The sequence below is a fragment of the Dioscorea cayenensis genome, chromosome 18 (assembly GCF_009730915.1).
Source record: "Dioscorea cayenensis subsp. rotundata cultivar TDr96_F1 chromosome 18, TDr96_F1_v2_PseudoChromosome.rev07_lg8_w22 25.fasta, whole genome shotgun sequence".
NCBI classification, from domain to species: domain Eukaryota; kingdom Viridiplantae; phylum Streptophyta; class Magnoliopsida; order Dioscoreales; family Dioscoreaceae; genus Dioscorea; species Dioscorea cayenensis.
Genome location: NC_052488.1, coordinates 23,678,460 through 23,698,161, shown reverse-complemented (window position 1 = coordinate 23,698,161; position 19,702 = coordinate 23,678,460). Strand labels below are relative to the sequence as shown.

General features: G+C 38.7%; 3 protein-coding genes and 1 non-coding gene across 11 annotated transcripts; 2 read left to right on the top strand and 2 right to left on the bottom strand.

Annotated features, from left to right (window-relative positions):
• Window positions 1–128: 128 nt before the first annotated feature.
• On the top strand, window positions 129–743 carry LOC120282980 (mannose-specific lectin 1-like). Its single transcript, XM_039289807.1, has 2 exons — window positions 129–467; window positions 573–743. Exons 1-2 carry the CDS (start codon window positions 129–131, stop codon window positions 741–743), a joined length of 510 nt encoding a protein of 169 aa, XP_039145741.1.
• A 468-nt stretch (window positions 744–1,211) lies between these two features.
• LOC120282979 (tropomyosin alpha-3 chain-like) lies at window positions 1,212–13,261 on the bottom strand. The gene is given in 17 exon segments (XM_039289806.1): window positions 1,212–1,353; window positions 1,443–1,552; window positions 2,241–2,425; window positions 3,136–3,202; window positions 3,204–3,236; window positions 3,311–3,349; window positions 3,351–3,404; window positions 3,773–3,813; window positions 11,736–11,862; window positions 11,954–12,109; window positions 12,188–12,256; window positions 12,347–12,424; window positions 12,512–12,565; window positions 12,656–12,745; window positions 12,826–12,863; window positions 12,944–13,028; window positions 13,101–13,261. Coding segments are annotated over 17 exon segments (1,404 nt in total). The 5' UTR covers window positions 13,137–13,261.
• A 1,843-nt stretch (window positions 13,262–15,104) lies between these two features.
• On the bottom strand, window positions 15,105–15,265 carry LOC120283155. The gene has a single exon (XR_005543155.1). It is a non-coding gene; the product is annotated as a U1 spliceosomal RNA (small nuclear RNA).
• A 433-nt stretch (window positions 15,266–15,698) lies between these two features.
• Window positions 15,699–19,694, top strand: LOC120282683 (ultraviolet-B receptor UVR8-like). 8 transcript variants are annotated; one of them, XM_039289527.1, is made up of 11 exons: window positions 15,699–15,981; window positions 16,386–16,459; window positions 16,578–16,662; window positions 16,847–16,980; window positions 17,032–17,263; window positions 17,368–17,604; window positions 18,180–18,223; window positions 18,792–18,974; window positions 19,055–19,145; window positions 19,236–19,279; window positions 19,355–19,694. In XM_039289527.1, the coding sequence occupies exons 1-11, from the start codon at window positions 15,738–15,740 to the stop codon at window positions 19,475–19,477; spliced, it is 1,491 nt and encodes a 496-aa protein (XP_039145461.1). In that variant the 5' UTR covers window positions 15,699–15,737; the 3' UTR covers window positions 19,478–19,694. The 8 variants fall into 8 exon arrangements, with proteins under 8 accessions (XP_039145461.1, XP_039145462.1, XP_039145457.1 ...); XM_039289528.1 differs by having other exon boundaries at window positions 16,847–17,021; window positions 17,088–17,263; XM_039289523.1 differs by having other exon boundaries at window positions 16,844–16,951; window positions 17,045–17,263; window positions 19,398–19,694.
• The last annotated feature ends 8 nt before the right edge of the window (window positions 19,695–19,702 follow it).

Genomic DNA, 19,702 nt, shown 5'->3' with positions numbered 1-19,702 from the left:
AACTTCATGATCGGAGGCGACGTCCTGACAGCGGGGGCCAAAAACCTGACGTACATGGAATACTCCTGACCCTGCAATCTGATTGCAACCTCGTCCTGAAAAATGGCAGCACAAGAGTGTGGGAAACCATGACAGGGGGCTATTCAGCTGAGTGCTACGTCACTCTGGACCTGAACAGCAAACTCGCCGTTTGGCACCCACGTTTTCGCTACCCACTCTGGAGCAGCGGCATTATGTCCCAAGTTGGGTACTATGCCCTCGTCCTCCGCTATGACGGCACCCTTCGTATATATGGTCCCCAGCTTTGGAGTGCTGGGTCCTCTTCGGCACAACTAACAGCAGGGATTGTTGGTTGGACTTGGACGAAGACCACTGAGTCAGTGCTCTACTCCGGTGATGTAGCACCCATCGGAACCACGATCGTTAATGGGAACAATGAACTCACACTGCTGGACGACTGCAACCTGGTGCTCAACGGCGACGGAGCCACAAAAATGGCAGACTGGTGTCACTGACCGAACCATGCATGACTGTTACGTTAACTTGGAAGCTAATGGTGAGTTGAGGTGAAGCATTGGGGTGGTGATGTTCTCTGGACTAACAGAGTGGCTTCACCCACGTATTCGGAGTTTGTTCTCGTGCTGCAAACCAACGCCATGCTCACTGTCTATGGCCCTGTAATCTGGTCTAATGTCATCTCCGGTGCTGTTTCCGGCAAGATTGACACGGTCTCTGCCGACTAACTATGGGCTTTTAATGTGTTTCAACAACCTCTGTATGTCATGGCTACCAATTTCTTTAAAGAAAATAAGGATGTTAAGAGTGTTGGATTATTTTACTACCATATATGTGCATGGATGGCGTCAACCGTCTTTTTTTAAAAGTATAAACTGCAAGAAATAAACAAGATGTATTTGCCCACAACTCGTATAATTCAGGGGTTGTTTTTTTCTTATATGACTTCATAACACTAAAATTTACAACAAAAATAAATTCTCTCAAAAAACAAGCATTTCTTGACAATTTACATTTATTTGACAAGCGTCCATTCCCTAATTTTTTTGTCCAGGTAATGCATAATGAACTGTGGTTTGAAAAATTAAAGAGAAATAAATGCTGCTTCGAGAACACTGTTCACAAGCACCACAATAACTTTATAGTAATACATATTCATAATTGGAAAAATTCTTGAGCATGCTTAATATAAACTGTCATTGATCTGATCCCGTAGTAGAAACACAGGATGAAGATTGAATGGAATCATAGGAAAACTTACAGCTGAATGGAGACAAAAACTTTCTTGCTTCATTTTTCATAAGCTCGTTCTCTATATTTGGAAAAACTGGTCTATACCTGCACGAGGAAGACATGGTTTTGTCACCCATGACACAACCTTTACTAACAATCAGATGACAGGTTCAGAGGATGATAAAAAGCATTACAGTCTCGCAAGGTTGTTATAAGATTGCACTGAACGTCTGAGTTCGGCTGTAAGTTTCATAACCTCCGCTGACAGTGTTTCCGCCCTACTCTGTTCTTTAGCAAGCTGGCCCTACAAATGATCACCAGATAATATACAAGCATATGATCAGATAAATGTTGGATTCCATGCACAACTAAGCTTCAAATAGTACCAAACACCAAACTTTCCCTCCAAATAGCTCAGAAATATCATGCCAAAGTTTCTTTGAGACCTTTAGCAGAACTATAGATTGGCCACACAATACCATTCCACTTCAACATATATGTAGTTGTTTTTATTGGCATACACATTAATATTAGGTGGGTCAGAGATCACTCAAGTCCCATATACGGCCATGAATAACAAACATATGACATCCGCACAACATTTCTACATACACTACTGATCAAATAACAGGAAAGTTGGGAGCAAATAAAAATATAATTTAATGCAGGAGAAGAAAAAAACAGAGTGCTGAAATTCATATAAATTAAACCAGCAATACGTTACGTTGAGAACAATTAGAATAAACTTTCAAGCTTCAGCTCTAAAAACTGACCTTGAGTAACTGATATTCAACTGCAGATGCAGGAGAGGTGGACATGTTCTTTACATACACTACCGATCAAATAACAGGAAAGTTGGGGAGCAAATAAAATATAATTTAATGCAGGAGAAGAAAAAAACAGAGTGCTGAAATTCATATAAATTAAACCAGCAATACGTTACGTTGAGAACAATTAGAATAAACTTTCAAGCTTCAGCTCTAAAAACTGACCTTGAGTAACTGATATTCAACTGCAGATGCAGGAGAGGTGGACATGTTCCCAACAATTTTCTCAGTATCAGGATATGAAGGGATATTTCCATCACTTGATTGCAATGGGTTAACTTGCTCTGATCTCATTTTATCAAGAAGGTGGCGAAGCTCTTCATTCTGCTTCAGGCAATCTTTCACCTGTCAATTTCAATATTAAAAACATCCAAGTGTTGATGAATACCTCCCATCTAGCCAACATTATTCCATTCTAAACCATAGCACCAAATTGAATGGCATTAATTCTTAGAACCAAATAAACTGAGGCCTTCTCCAAGCAAGCATGGGGCCAGAAGGTAAGGTGAAGTTTCAAGGTCCTTCATCACAAAGTAGTGGCAGAAAATTATTTTCATGGACAACCCACCCTAAGTTATGCTAACTGAATGAAAATTAAGATCATAAAGTGAGCCATGGCAGCAAGTAATTACATTATGTGATTATAGATTCATATAAGTGGACCAAATAAATAAATTTTGTTTACAGTATCCATAAATGTCCAGAAGACAACATAAAAGGGGGTAAATAATACTTTTGCACATATATCAACCTCAAACACATTACAAAAACAAAGAATGATGCATGCTTCTATGACTATTGTCTAAGGCACAATCGTCACGGTGAGAACTACCAAAGGCACTATTTGCAAACTACCTAATGATAAGTATAATTAACTACGTTTACCAAGTGAGCAAGGCTGTGATACCATAGCATAAGCTTTGATATGGCATAAAAGTAGATAAACCAGATAACAACAAAAAAGAAATGAAACGGTCAACAAGATATCGAAAATGATCCCAAACCAAAAGTAATTACTGCAAATCAAGCTATGCCAGCATGCCAAGTAGTGTACCTGATTTTTCCCATTGCATGGCAGCAGACATGGCATCCTGATATGAAGTTGCCATATTGGAATTCTCTTCAAAAGAGCCTTTCTATCTCTGATGATTGTGAGTCAATCTGCCATTTATGAACCTGAGTAGTCCAGTCACCTCTTTTCTATTTTTGCAACACATTGATGAAGGATAGCTTACCTCCATTAGTAATTTTTTTGTCGACTGTTTTTCAAGTCTTTTCGACCATCGCTGCCATATCATGTAACTGCTGGTCATATCTCTCCTTGTCTTGCTGCAGAGGATGGCATAACAGTCAGGATATAGCATACATTAATAAGAAGGAATGCTATGGGAAAAAAAGCCAACATAAACTTTAAAGCGGAATAAAAATAGCCGATGAAGTAGTAGCAGCAGCTATTCTCAGGATAGAAGGGGGCATATTTAATCAGGAGAATGTTTCAAAAAAAGTAAGTGGGTGAGTAGATGAAACATTTCACACATAATTCCAAGCTGACAAAAACAAAGTTTAAATTAAACAGCAATTTATTAGAATTCACCAAGAAAGAACAATATAAAAGAGCAAAAAAACAAAAATTTAAAAACAGTTGGATAAGAATTATTAACGAATAAAAGGCGAGATCTCATCAATTTTCAAATTACCACTATAAATGCTTTCCGAGCAGCAACTTCCAATGCCTCATCTGCAATAAGAAGAAAATTTACTAAAAAAAGAAGCATTCATACTGAATATGTATGATATAAAAATTTCAGAGATATCCTTTGTTCAAAAAGGAACTGCAAAAAAGGAAAAAGCAAATGACAAGATAATCATAAAAAAAGCTACAGAGCTGTAATTGTTTTTAGTTGAAGTAGATCTGTGACTGAAAAAAACACTTTTACAATGTTTTTCTCAAGCTTAGAAAGGAAAAAAAGAGATGACTTTTTACACAAAAATGCAACAAATCAACATCCTCCAAAGCGATTGTAATTAAAAACGCTAGGGCGCCCTTAAGGCGCTAAGACATTTTATTGCCCGATGTGAGAGGCGCCACGAAAAGCGCACGCCCGAGCAAAGTAAAGCGTTAATTAATAAATAACTAAAATATATATATATATATATATAATTTTTTTTTGGAACAATTAAAAGTCAGACAAAAGTAAAGCATTAAGTCAAACAATGCATAACATAAAAATCAAGAAAACACTTCTTAGATGCCTAGAACTAAAACTTTTGGAGTGTAAATTCTATCTTCATGAGTCATTTAATTCTAAGCATCATCATCCTCATCATCTAAGCTAGCTTCAACTTCAGCACTAGATTTAGAGTTGTTGCCTCTTCAATTTTCTCTAATTAATAAGTTAATCCCTTAATTCACTCATTATTTTTAAAAAATACTACTTAAATCGCCTAATTTTTCTTTCCTAAATTTATTTAGTAAGTGTCTTTTTTAAAATCACCTAGTTTTTCTCTCCTAAATTTATTTAGTGAGCCTTTTTAAAATCAGCTAGTTTTTTTTTTGAAAAGGTGGATAAACCACTTCGATTAATAAAAGCAACAATACAAGTCCAATCCTACAAACAAAACCCCACTCGTACCACAAGAAGTGATAAGAGGGAAAAACAAAAACACAAAAGAGAGGATGAACGGGTATCCTCCTCCGACCCCACCAAAAAGAAAAGCGCCTAACCCGTGATGTGATCCGGTGCCTCCTCGGCATTCGTGCCAACCCTCTCTTCCTGGCCCCTCGCCTCCATGAACTCGAGACTGCGCCTAACATTAGCCTCGACCTCCACAATCAGCTAGTTTTTCTCCCCTAAATTTATTTCCTTCCTTATGAGTGTGCTTTTTTTAAAATCACCTAGTTTTTCTCCTCTAAATTTATTTCTTTCCTTATTAGTAAATGCGCCCTTTTTAAAATTACCTAGTTTTTCTCCCATAAATTTATTTTCTTCTTTATTAATAAATGTGCCTTTTGTAAAGTCACCTAATTTTTCTCTCCTAAATTTATTTCCCTCCTTATTAATAAGTGTGCCTTTTTAAAATCCCAATTAACACTAACTGAAAACATTGAATATAAAGCTAATAGGGAAAAACAAAAAAAAAAAGGACAGGCGCTCCTTTTTTATGCCCGGCGTCTGGCAAAAAGCGCTTGCCTGGGCTCGCCTCATTGAAGGCGCCTCGCCCAGGGGGTGTTGCGGCACTGGGGCCTCACCTCGCCTGAATGCCTAGGCGAGTGCTTTTCTCGCTTTTAACAACACCTATGGCTAACAAATGTCATGGTTGGCATATACCTATAAGAATTCTAGTGCTTCTTAAGCAAATCCAAGGTTCTATCTGAAGGTGTAAAAATACAATTTGAAACAACAGCATGTAGACTGATAAGATGATACAGAAACATTAAATCATAGACTCAATAAGAGTGTCATGTTGCCTTACAGGTTCAAAGCCAGATCATTAGAAGAAAGCCACATGGCAGTCAATTTACAGGTGGCGGTCAAAAAGAAAGGTTGTGAAAAGGGCTTAGTGGGAGACAATGCAAGGTTGGTTACTGACAATGATATAAATCAGGGAGACATCTCAAGGATTGGTGATCGAATGAGGAAGAGGCCGTTGGGTGAAGCACTTTCAAGCGAGAATCGTCATCAAAGTATGCATCGCCAATGACAGCTAGGGAAGTTAGTGGCCACGTGGGACGGCGGAATAAAAATACAAGAAAGCAATTCAACGGTGCTAGGGGTATGGGATGGGAAACGAAGGCAGAGGAGAGCAAATACTCGTTTCCGGGATTACTTTTGGGGATAAAAAGGAGCTGAAAAGCGAGAGGGAGAGGGTATCAGAGAAGAAGAGTGAAGGCCTTTCTCAGAGGCGATCGGAGAGGAATTCGGCGGAGGTTCTCTGCTGGGTTTGTTTACCTTACTGTGTTGATTGTTCATGCTTTTAGAGTTGTTGATGAATGAATTTCTGTAGAACTGTTAATCAGTCTATTTGTTGTTTGTTGATCTGTGAAAACCCTAGATCTGAGCATAATCTACTGAATTGCTTGAATGTATTTCAAAGATTAGGATCTATGAATTTCCGAGTAATATAGAGAAAAACTCTAGTGATAAAGCTCTGATTTAGAGCTTAATTCTCTGCGAATTTCTTGAATTTACTTGGAGTGTTGAATTTGGAACTAGATTTCATTGGTTTAAGGATCATTACATTTTGTTGCTTTCGTTCTTGAACTCTAAGCATGGCTGAACATACTCGTCTCAAAGATTTAGCTGCTAAATTGGAAACAGTCATGACTGTTCTAGATCAGAAAGAGGAAAAGGATAGGGCCAAGGATGAACGTATGTCTATGATTGAGCAATCTCTTGCCTCTATTGCTAAGTGTATGGAATCTTTACAATCGCATCAGTTTGTGGGCTCTTCTTCGCAACAGTTACAATCTGTAGATCATTCTGGGTCCATGATTGAGGTGAAATCACAAGCAAATTCTCACTGGAGATCGGCTGAAATGGACTTGTCTCGGTTTGATGGTAGCAATGCTCTTCAGTGGATATTTCAGGCAGAGCAATTTTTTGACTATTATGATATTTCATATGCTTATAGATTGAAAGTGGCAGCCATACACTTTGATGGTCCTGTAGTTCCATGGTTTCAAATGTTGCAAAAAAATCGGGGAGTTGTTTCTACTTGGTATGCTTTTGGCAAAAAGCAATTGAATCTACATGCATTATTCAAATTGTTGCGAGGAGAATATAGTGAACCCGACTATTATCACACATTCACAAGCTTGGCTATGCAGTAGAAGGATTATCCAATGAGGCATTATTGGAGTGCTTTTATTAGTGGGTTGAAAAAAAGGAATTACAATGGGAAGTTATTCCTTGGCAACCCTGATTCAATTACAAAGGCAGTTACTCTAGCCAAATTGGTTGAAGATAAGTATGGTTTTGTTGAGAGGCCAGTGAGATCTAAATCTACCTACAATCCTGATATTTCTGTGGCTTTTCGAAAACAAACACCATTGGCTTTGCCAGCGCCCCCAAGAAATTCACGTGAAAGTGCCAGACTTACAGGGACCATCTAATACTGCTCCACACTTCAAGAAAATGTCATATGCTGAGTTACAAGAGAGACGAGCAAAGGGATTATGTTATAATTGTGATGAGAAGTTCTCTCCTCAGCACAAATGTCCTAATCGAAGACTTTTGCTTTACAATGGGATGAGGAATTGGAGGGTATGAATGAGGTTTCTGATGAGATTTTATCGGAATCAACTCAACAATTACAGCAAGAGTTTCAATCTCTTTCCTTACATGCTATGGATAGTACCCTGATTTCGGGTACTTTAAGATTTACTGGGTATATTAATGGGCATGCGGTGCAGGTGTTACTTGATAGGGGCAGTGATGATAATTTCTTGCAACCGAGAGATGCTAAATTCTTACAATTGCCTATTCTTCCAATTCCATCCTTCAAGGTGTTAGTGGGGAATGGTAATGCATTACAAGCAGAAGGGTTGATTAATGGCTTACAAGTGACCATTCAAAAGGCTGTGCTTAATGTTGATGTTTATTTGTTACCTGTGATAGGAGCAGACTTGATACTTGGTACTTCATGGTTGGCCACACTGGGTCCACACATAGCAGATTATAACAAATTGTTCATTCAATTTGTTTTACAGGATCAGTTAATCACTTTGCAAGGAGACAGCAGTCTAAAACCACATATGACATCAATTCATCAGTTGCACAGGTTATATTCTACAAAGGCCATTGATTCTTGCTATACTTTGTCAATATCTGATGTGGATCAGCAGGACCATCCATGTACAAATTTATCAAATCCACAGAATAGCCAGAATTCTGCTCAATTACATTTTTCCGTTGAACTGCCTGAAGATTTGCAGCAAGTGCTATTCAAGTATCATATGGTGTTTGCTATACCTATGGGTTTACCGCCTTCAAGGAAGTGTGATCATGCTATTCCTTTAATTCCTGATGCTGCACCAGTGAGAATTAGACCAAACAGATACCCTCATTCTCAAAAAAATGAAATTGAGCAGCTGGTGAAAGATATGCTTCATGAGGGGATTATTGAACCAAGTACAAGCCCTTTTTCATCACCGGTGTTATTAGTCAAGAAAAAGGATGGGTCTTGGCGTTTTTGCACCGATTATAGAGCCCTTAATGCTAACACTATTAAGGATGCTTCTCCAATCCCAACGGTAGATGAACTGCTGGATGAATTACATGGAGCTAAGTACTTTTCTAAATTGGATTTGAGGTCGGGGTACCATCAAATTTTGTTGAAACCGGAAGATAGATTTAAAACTGCCATTTGGCCTCTTTAATGCCCCGACCACTTTTCAAACCTTGATGAATCAAATTTTCCAATTTGCTTTCAGAATATGTCCCCGTGTTCTTTGACGACATTCTTGTTTACAGTGGATCTTGGGAGGATCATTTGAAACATTTAGAGGTGGTTCTTCAAACTTTACAAGATCATCAGTTATTTGCAAACTATCGAAGTGTAGTTTTGATTTGCAGCAGATGGATTATTTGGGTCACATTGTGTCTGTTCAAGGGGTGGCTATGGACAACTCTAAGGTTCAAGCTATATTGAATTGGCCTATTTCTGGAAATTTAAAACAATTAAGGGGGTTTCTTGGTTTGAGTGGATATTATAGGCGGTTTATTCAACACTATGCTACTTTAGCAAAAGCCATTAACAGACTTACTGAAGAAGGACAACTTTCACTGGAATTCTGCTGCTGCTGAAGCCTTTCTGAAATTAAAACAGGCTGTGACAACTGCTCCTGTGTTAATACTCCCTGATTTTTCCCAACCTTTTACATTGGAGACTGATGCTTCTGGTACAAGTATAGGTGTTGTACTAAGTCAAAACAGACATCCAATTGCCTACTTTTCAAAGAAAATGTCAGCTAGAATGCTGTCTTAATCTACCTACATTAGAGAGTTATATGCTCTGACAGAAGCTGTGGCCAAATTCAAACATTATCTAATTGGTCACAGATTTATTATCAAGACGGGTCAACAGGCTTTAAAACATTTATGTACTCAGGTTATACAAACATGTGAACAACAAAGGTGGTTGCCCAAACTACTAGGTTTTGACTACTCGATTGAGTACAAGCCTGGTTGTGAAAATGTGGTAGCTGATGGTTTATCTAGGTGCTTTCAATTGGCATTTTCTACTTCACATAACTGTTTGTTACAATTGATTCAGATAGCACAGGCTCAAGACACATTTTCAACAGATCATTCAGGGAATTGTTCAGTGTACTCAAAATTCTAGTGATTACTCTTGGAAACAGGATATTGTGTTGGCATGACAAAATTATTGTTCCTCCTAATTTTCAGTTACAACAGATTCTCCTGACTAAATTCCATTCTTCATTATTGGGAGGCCATGCATGTCAGTTGAGGACATTTGTTAGATTGGCTCACCAGTTTTACTGGCCTGGAATGAGAAAATCAGTAAAGGAATTTGTTAAAGCTTGTGAAATATGTCAAAAAGCTAAGCATAGTAACACTCATCCTGCAGGATTGTTACAGCTCCTTCCTATTCCTCAACAGATATGGGAGGATATAGCCATGGACTTTATTTGTGGGTTGCCTATAGCAAGAGGTTATTCAGTGATATTTGTCGTGGTGGACAGGCTTTCAAAGTATGGACATTTTATTCTTCTTAAGGAGGATTTTACAAGCCAATCTATTGCTCAGGTTTTTATTGCAAACATTGTCAGGTTACATGGAGTTCCTAAATCAATTGTAAGCGATCGAGATAAGGCTTTCACAAGTAAATTTTGGCAAGCACTTTTTCATCAAATGGGTACAACTTTGGCCATGTCTTCTTCTTATCATCCGGAAACTAATGGCCAAACAGAGAACTTAAACAAGCAGTTGAGCATTTCTTACGTTGTTTTATAGCCGATAATCCTAAATCTTGGGTTGATCTCCTTCCTTGGGCAGAGTTGTCATACAATACTACTTTCCATACAAGTTTGGGAATGACTCATTTCAAAGCCGTTTATGGACGAGACCCTCTTGTCATGGTACCCTATCAACTTAAGTCTGAAGATCCAGTTGCTATGATGGATCTACTACAACAAAGGGATAAATTGTTACAACAAATGAAGGCAAATTTGTTGAAGGCACAAGCTTCGAATGAAACACTTTGTCGATAAGAAGAGAGTGAGGTATCCTACAATGTTGGAGATTGGGTGCTTGTAAAAACTACAACCATACGGGCAACATTCCCTTTTTTTACGGAAAGAATCATAAACTCAGAATGAGATACTTTGGTCCATATCAAATTGTGCAGCAAGTTGGCAAAGTGGCCTATAAATTAGACCTGCCAGAGGGAGCTCGGATTCATCCTATTTTCCATGTATCAGTCCTTAAACCTTACAATGCAGGGGTGCCTGGTAGTATATTATCTCTTCCTTGTTTAGCGATGAGCGAGGGTCCTATCATACGACTGAATTTCTATTGCAAACAAGAACAATCCTCGAGAATTCTAGACCAATTCAACGAGATACTAGTATCTTGGTTGGGATTGCTTTGTTACTCGAAAAATTCTTGGGAAGATCTCAGCTTATTCAAGAAACAATATCCTCTATTTGATTACTGGACCTTGAGGACAAGGTCTATTTTTGATGGGAGGGCAAATGTCATGTTGCCTTACAAGTTCAAAGCCAAATCATTAGAAGAAAGCCACATGGCAGTCAATTCACAGGTGGCGGTCAAAAAAAGAAAGGTTGTGAAAAGGGGCTTAGTGGGGAGACAATGCAAGGTTGGTTCATCGACAATGATATAAATCGTGGAGACATCTCAAGGATTGGTGATCGAACGAGGAAGAGGCCGTTAGGGTGGAGCACTCGAGTGAGAATCGTCATCAAAGTATGCATCGCCAATGACGACTAGGGAAGTTAGTGGCCACGTGGGACTGGCGGAATAAAAATACAAGCAAGCAATTCAACGGTGCTAGGGGTATGGGACGGGAAAGCGAAGGCGAGGAGAGTAAATACTCGTTTCCGGGATTACTTTTGGGGATAAAAGAAGCTGGAAAAGCAGAGGGAGAGGGTATCAGAGAAGAAAAGTGAAGGCCTTTCTCAGAGGAGATCGGAGAGGAATTCGGCGGAGGTTCTCTACTGGGTTTGTTTACCTTATTGTGTTGATTGTTCATGCTTTTAGAGTTGTTGATGAATGAATTTCTGTAGAACTGTTAATCAGTCTATTTGTTGTTTGTTGATCTGTGAAAACCCTAGATCTGAGCATAATCTGCTGAATTGCTTGAATGTATTTCAGAGATTAGGATCTATGAATTTCCGAGTAATATAGAGAAAAACTCTGGTGATAAAGCTCTGATTTAGAGCTTAATTCTCTGCGAATTTCTTGAATTTACTTGGAGTGTTGAATTTGGAACTAGATTTCATTGGTTTAAGTAAGGATCTATGAATTTCCGAGTAATATAGAGTCGTGTAACTTCCAGTATTTTTTTGTTTTATTCTATTATTTATTTATTGACACAAAATCAGTAGAAGAAGTGAGTGAAAACCTAATCAAAACAGACTGTAATTTGAACAGACTAGCTAATTTGGACATCTACCTGAAGCCTTTTTGGACAATTCTTGATATTTATCTTCCAGCATTTGTTTTTCAGCCATAAGAGATGAAAGCCGGAGCTGCTCATCAGCTAATTTCTGTTGTTCTCGTAGTCTCAATTGTGATTCTTGCTGCAATGTTAAACATGCATTTAGCAGCAGCAACAGAGAATAGAAGAAACAGGAGGCCACAATTCAAGAAAATATGGAGAGAAAAAAGGACCTGCAAAACCAATTTCAAATCACCCATCTCCTTCTCAATTGCAGCAATATCCTCCGCAGACTTGCCTGTAGAGGAGAAACCCCCAAACGAATTCCCAAATCCTTGTTGCTGTAGAGCACTCAACTCTGCTCTTAATGCGGCAGCATCTTCTTCAGCCTATTGAGGAGAACAGTCATCAAAAGATTGAGAATAACTTCACATGTCCCAAACATGAATAACACTCAAATTATCTACCCTGTACTGGTCCTCTTCAGCCTCCTTTATGCGCTTCTTCATTGTCCGAAGTTGGGACAGAGCATCCTCCTACATATGTAAAACCCATTGTATGAGGACAAAATGAAGATCGAAGTTCAAATAAAGGAGTTCATGCTACTACTGTATGATTGTGCATGCCTTCGCCACAAAGGCTGCATCTTTTTCTATGGAGACATCCTTGAGAGCTTTCCTCAACCCAGGTAAAACGTTGTTCTCCTGCAATTCATCAATCTGAATAAAACCAACAGATACAGAACTAAAGAACTAACACAAGCATTCAAATTATACAAGTCCCTGGATTACCAGTTCATTCACACGCTTGACCAATGTATCATTATCAGCATCCTTTGCTTCAAGCTTGCAGGTAAACGCAGCAATTTATCAGATTGGAATAAGCAACGCTCACGCATAAACTTGCGCCAACTTAGTTGTTAGAAAAGGAAATACCTTGGACAATAGCTTCTGATTTTCAGCTTCTAATTCCGCGTTTCGACTCTCAAGCTCCTTAACTCGAGATGGGAGCGCGTATGAATCTCTCTGCAGGCAAAGGAGAAGATAATAGAATAAAAGCTAGGAATTCCCATGCTACACAGAGCGAGATGAGAAGAAAGCCTCACCTCGGATGCTCGAATTCCACCTTCCAAACTATACGCCCCTTTTAAGGTCGAGATGAAGATCAGACAATGAAATAGATCGGAGAAATCAAAATCAAAGAGATAAACAAGCAATACTAACCGTATGCATTTGAAGAATTGAGATCAGGACCCGAGGAGGCTTTGTGCAATCTCTCAGCTGCTCTCTTCTGACGAATCTCTTCCAGCTAACAACGACACCGCAAAACCATTCACCAGAGGAAACAAGGCATTCAAACAAAACTCCAAGAGGTTCTTACCGTTCGTCGACCCAGGGTTGCGTGATGCGCGTCCATGGCCGACGGAGAAGTCGGCCGATCTTCCGGTGTGACTCCTCCAAGAAGAAAACGCCCTCTCGCGTCCGTCCTCCCTCGAATCAAAACAGGGCCAAAATAATAATAATAATGATGATGATTATAATTTCATTTATTAAAATTTATTTAACTATTACTCAAAACCTACACATTTTTATGCGTTTGTTTGGATGGTATTTTAGAGCATTAATGGTTTATTTTATTTCCTAAATAGGGTGTATAAACCTCAAGAGGGTTATATTTCATTCCCCTGCAGTGGGATATTGAAATTATCTTTTTGTCTTTGTAAATTAAAAAAAACTTTTGCTCTAATACCTTTACTTCTCTCTTTATCTATAAATGTATACAAACACACACATCTCTTATCTTTACTGTCACCGGAGAAAATAAGAGCAAATTTTGTTGTGGCCGGCCGCCGCAGAAAAAAAGAGCATCCTTAATTAGTTTGACCAATAATATTTTTATGGTTTCTTTGATAGATTGTATGCAAGTTTTAGGTTTTTTTTTTTAATTATTTTTTATTTGTTGGGGGTTTTATATTTTTGGTATAATTTAATTATTATTTTTTTTTATATATTTCTGGTTTATGTCTTGGATTTATAGAATGCAATCTATTCTCTTTCCCTCTCCAAATCTTGCTTCTCTTCATATTTTTTTGCACCGGCCGATGAGGTTTTTAATAACTTCTCATGGATGGAACAGAAATTATAATCTTGGGTTTTTTGTGATAATCAATAGCAATAAAAATTTCAATTATTTTATAAAAAAATTATAATATATAAATAGTTATCATAACATAGAAATTAATAAGTAATTATAAAAATTAAAATATTAAATAAATATTATATATATGGAATATAATATTTTAATTAATTCAACTAATAAAATGATATATGATCACTACATAAACTTCACCAACAATAGAGAGTTTTGGCTAAAAATTAATGATTGAACAAGAGTGATCCCACCTCCAATTAGGGGAAGACAAAAGGGAAGGAAAGCAAAAACAAGAAAAAAAGAGCATGAAGAGATTGAAAATGCCTTGAAAGAATCAAAATCCAATTCCACAACTTCAAGGAACTTCATAATTTTCTCTTCAACTAGTCCAGCGCACTCTTGAAGAGGTGTACTTCAGGATCTGTTCATAGGTCAATTCATGAAGACGTGAGGAATCTTCATATTGATCTTCTAAGACAGTTAGTTCCATATGCAGGAGGTACGTGATAATTGATTGATTAGTTTTCTATTCAAGACTATGATGATAGATAGATATGGATCAGAGCTTCTCTTTTGTTAGTTCTTTCTACAGTTTTTGTAATGTATATGGTGCTAGCAACAGTTGACCAACTGATTGGGTTATGTAATCCATGACAACTTTCCACTTAATACTCTTCTTCCAAGCTCCCTCTCGCTATTTCACAGATATAGTGTTATCACACTTCCAACTTCATTTTTTTCTCATTCATGTAGTTCTGAGCCAGTGCTCTCCTCCATGCCTATTTTTTGCCATTCAAGGAATTTTATGCGTTCATGGTTTTTCTAATTTTTTTGCAAAAGTTATTTGACACTACATCTGATCAATATTTTTCACATATCCAAATTGATTAATTTTAACATGGCCTTGGCAGCTGAAGGTGTCCACATAGATGGCCCGTCTTAATAACAAAACTTACTGTATTGACGAAAGAAGTAAAACTTACTGAATTGACGAAAGAAGTACAGTTATTTCGCAGAATAAACCATCAGCTTCAGCAGAGGATTGAGTTGCTATTTTTATCCATTATAAAACCCCATCATTTTATTGTTTTTCTTCTTTTGCTTCGTGAGGAAAAATGTCATTATATGTAGCAGTAAAAGATAATTCATATAATCAAACTAAATTTGGACCTAATAAACTAATGAATAAACCCCGTGTCCATGAGAAGGACAAATGCTTAAATTAAGAGTTCGACAGGGGCCGCGCGTGCGCGTACCCCCTCTACCACAAATTATGACGTCCACTCTACCGCTTGGGCAGATGGTAAGCAAGCGCACCCCCAAAGTGCAATGGGAGCCACTTGCCTAGGCCACGGACATTCTTGATCATCCGTTGACCCCGTCCAGGTAAGTATGAACAAATGAAGCCATTCCCCTTCCTTTTATTGACCACCCATCTCAGTCATTCCATCCCAACAGCCGATGTGGGACTAATCTTCTTTCACAATTTTATATCCGTAGTAGTAGTCTTGCCGTCTTGGGCTGTTATTGTTGAATGGGCTTTTCTTTCTTTCTTTCTAAAAAAATAATAATAATAATAATAATAAAGGACGATATACAAACACATAGAACATTTGTCACCTCTCATGATATGCCACGTTCCATCAAAAGAAAAAGTCGGTTGGAGCGTTTAGTCGCCTTCCAGAAACTTCTGGGTGAATTCATGGCCAGGATCCGTCTGACCAATTACCGGTCCTCCGAACGCCACGCCAGCAACCACCCCTCCACGTGTTAATCCGACGTGGCAACCAACCTTCTCCCTCAGGCTTGATTTTAGGGCTCTTCGCAGCCAGCAGAGAGCAGCCAGAGAACAGAGATGAATGGTGGATGAGAGGGAGACACGAAATGGAAGAGGACGTGGGGAAGGGGAAGATCATGGAGGTCAGTGAGAAGAAGAAGAAGAAGAAGAAGCAGCTGATGGTGCTTGTGTGGGGTTACCTTCCTGGAGCCTCACCTCAGAGATCTTCTATTCTTCATCCCATGGCTGTCCCTTTGCCAGGCTCTTCAACCAGTGGGGACTCGTGGAGAGATGTGTGCGGTGGTGGATGCGGCTTTGCCATGGCTATCTCAGGTATCTCACCAGCTTTATCAATTTCCTTCTGTCTCGCTGTTTCAGTCTCCATTGACTCCTTTGCTTGATAGCTTTTCTTTTTTATCTTTTTTATTTGTCAAGTTTTGATTTTGAATAGTAAATGTTGCGTTTCGTTTTTTAACTGATGCATTCTCTGGTTGTAGTTGCTGTGTTTGAGATGTTAACTACAAAATTGAGCATTTTCTGTGGCTTTTGTGCTTTTTTTTCGTTGAACATATTGGCTCAATGAGTGGAAAATAGATTTAGCTTGAAGTTTTCTTTGAGTTATATTCGCGCTTTTCAGCGGGCAACTGTTTGAAAATCTTTCCAGTAGCTGGTATTGCAGAACTGAAAAGTTGGTTGTGTTGTTAAGGATTCACATAATTTCTTCTTCTTTCAAGCAGAATCTGGCAAGCTTCTTACTTGGGGTTCAACCGATGACATGGGTCAAAGTTATTTGACTGCAGGGAAGCATGAGGTAGCACTGCAACCTTAGCTCTTATTTGTTCATCTTCATTGTTTTCTCTTTTGTTTTTTTTATTTTTCCGGAACTTGAAACTTTGCAATGAATTCAAGTCTTTTGATTATTTACTTAGGACATTCCAGAGGCGTATCCTCTCCCCACTGAAGTAGCTATAGTGAAGGCTGCTGCAGGGTGGGCTCACTGCGCTGCAGTTACAGGTTTCTCTTTTTTATTGAAAATTCACTGTATGTCTGGTTTCGCAATTAATGTGTAGAAATTTAGAGTTCATCATTCATGAAAAGAAAATATGACATCTACAAGACAGTTGGTTTCATTTGAATGTGGTTGTGGATATGCTCATTTAAGTTCTGGATTACTTCATTTTTCTGCTCACTGAAGCAGCTTTTGGAGAAGTCTACACATGGGGTTGGAAGGAGTGTGTGCCTTCTGGGACGATCATTGTAGACCAAAACATGGAAGTTCCCCCTGATAAGGATGAAAAAGAGGGTATGTTTTCGGTGATCAAGACAATTTCAGTTAAGAGTTTTGCTGCCTTGGATGCTACAACAAGAGGGATGTAATAAAAGCAAAGCATTTCAGTGAACCCCAGGTCAAGTAGTGGAACTCAATCAAGTAATGAAAGCAGAAGCGCAGAGGAAAGTGCAAAGCGCAGGAGATTATCTTCATCTAGACAAGGACCAGAAAGCTCAACATCCGGTGATGAGACTCTGTCAGCTCCTCCATGTCTGGTAACTCTCAAAACAGGTGTGAGGATTACGGCGGTAGCTTCTGGTGGGCGTCATACATTGGCATTGTCAGGTGCTGCATTTCTTTAATTGCATCTGAGCTTACATGTAATAGCTTCTCAGTTTGATTGAAAACTTTCATCACAAGACTTGCTGATATGTTTCCCTAAGTTTCAGACATTGGCCAGGTTTGGGGTTGGGGCTATGGCGGGGAAGGGCAGCTCGGTTTAGGTTCTCGTATTCGCTTGGTGTCATCTCCTCATCCAGTTCCTTGCATTGAATTGGGTGCTTATGGAAAGGACCGACCAGCAGCTTTGAGAAGGAACATTGGTTCAGATGAGCAGGTCTATAAGGTCATTGGAAGCTACGTGAAGACCATTGCTTGTGGGGGGCGTCACAGCATCGTTGTCACTGGTTAGTTTGATTCTTTGGCTTTCCTTCTCACTTCATGTTGTCCTATGCCAGATATGTTACAGAATATCAGTATTGTAGTTTGTTTGCTCAACTCTTCTGCGCCAAGTTTTCCCTTGCACAGTTGTTCAAATTTTAATATTTACATAAGCATCATTGGAAGAACTTTTGTGAATTTCTCTCCGACTTGTTCAGCTATTATGTTGTGATCATTATGTTATAGTTCAATCTCTCTTTCATATGGGTATAATCTCCTCGTATCATGATTACCTCCAGCAATTTAGCCCCCTCTTCTTTAGCTACTTTGTTTTGTAAACATGCCTGCAATCATTTGTAAGAACATGATTAATCTTCGTTGTTTCCAACTCCGAGCCTTATGTGGTCTTAAGACTAACAATTTCCTGTTAGCTAGATTTATAACCTGCGTCATTTATAGATTTTTAAATTTGTAAAGAGACCCTAGGCTACTAGTAGTGTAACTTCTCACCATGTTGTTGATATTCCTGATCACTTGTTCAGTAGTTCAACTCTTCTGGCCCTTAAAGAAATTGTACTCATTTGTTTATTCATTTTTCCAGATACTGGCGCATTACTAACTTTTGGTTGGGGACTTCATGGGCAGGTTAGTTTCCATACTCTCCCTCTTGTAGCTATGAATTTGGAGGGTTGTTAGTAGTACTGTGTAAATTCTGTGAATGGGAAGCTGAGTTAAAGAATGCATTTACGCAAAAAATAAATACATAAGTAAAATAAAATAAAATAATTTTCTCACTTGGTCTTTTACCAATAATTATGAGGTTCATGCAACTAATTGCTTGATATTTTCCATCTGATGGTGCTTTTCCATAGATGCTTCATATTCTTAGTTATTTCTTTCAATTGCCAAATTATATTGGTTGTTTTAGGAGAAACACCCTGCTGCAGGCTGACACTGAATAGTTTCAACTGAAACATTTAGATTTGTAACTGTATTTTAGAACCCGGGTGGTAATTCTTGAATTTCACCGTACCATGCTCATCTCCTTCTAAAGTTTTCTTAGGCTGTTCTGAATTTCACAACATTGAAGCTGCGGTAATCTATAGAATTGAGATAATATCTTTAGTTTCACTCTGCCATGTAGAATCCAATCACCAGTTTTTAACGATGAAATTTATTCACTCACAATGCTTTCCATGCCTTGCTGGTCCAGTGCGGGCAAGGTAGTACAGATGATGAGTTGAGTCCAAAATGTGTCCCATCTCTTCTCACTGTTAAAATTAAAGGAGTTGCTGCTGGCTTGTGGCATACCATTTGCATCTCTGCTGATGGCGCCATCTATGCATTTGGTGGGAATCAGTTTGGGCAGCTGGGAATAGGTTCTGATCAAGCTGAGGTGAATACTAGCTATCTCAGCTGACATTGTCAGTTAAAACCATAAAGTTTTTCTTCATAGTTTTCTACTCTCAGTTGCAGACTTTGCCTAAACTGGTGAACCCTCCATGTTTGGAGAACAAGAAAGCCAAGATAGTCTCTTGTGGTGCTCGGCACAGTGCCATTACAACTGGTAAGGTTTCATGTTCCAGTGGAGCCATTATGTTCACTATTACTATAAGCAAAGATGCTGACAAGTTGCTCTTGCTGTGTTTTTTATTAGAGGATGGGGAGGTGTTCTGCTGGGGTTGGAACAAGTATGGTCAGGTAAGCAATAATGCTTATTTGATCAATGATGATTGCATTAGATCAAAAAACCTGGTACTCATTGTGAACATACAGCTTGGATTGGGTGATGCGATCGACCGGAATATACCGGCTATAGTTCAAATGGAGACATGCTGTGCAATCAATATCTCCTGTGGCTGGTGGCACACGTCGGTACTTGCCGAATCTCCCACTTGATACTCTGAACATTGTTTTGCAGTGCTGTTTTATTTGGTTGGATAGATTACAAACATGACTCCTTATTCTGTGGATTTGAAAACAGTTATTGTCTAGTACTTAACTAAGTTATTGTCTCGGCCACCAGAGGTTTTTTATTCAGGTGGCAGTACTAGAAGAATGTTTGTTGTAAGCTGACACCAACATTAATTACATTGTCAAGATGGCCTTCCAGATATCTGATTT

What these genes read in the sequence shown, in the direction of transcription:
- LOC120282683 (XM_039289527.1), top strand. Translation starts at nt 15,738, where the DNA reads ATGAGAGGGAGACACGAAATGGAAGAGGACGTGGGGAAGGGGAAGATC. An exon ending in GCACAGTGCCATTACAACTG is followed by an intron (nt 19,146 to 19,235) that starts GTAAGGTTTCAT and finishes GTTTTTTATTAG; the next exon opens with AGGATGGGGAGGTGTTCTGC. An exon ending in GTTGGAACAAGTATGGTCAG is followed by an intron (nt 19,280 to 19,354) that starts GTAAGCAATAAT and finishes GTGAACATACAG; the next exon opens with CTTGGATTGGGTGATGCGAT.
- LOC120282980 (XM_039289807.1), top strand. Translation starts at nt 129, where the DNA reads ATGACAGGGGGCTATTCAGCTGAGTGCTACGTCACTCTGGACCTGAAC. An exon ending in TGCTGGACGACTGCAACCTG is followed by an intron (nt 468 to 572) that starts GTGCTCAACGGC and finishes GTTGAGGTGAAG; the next exon opens with CATTGGGGTGGTGATGTTCT.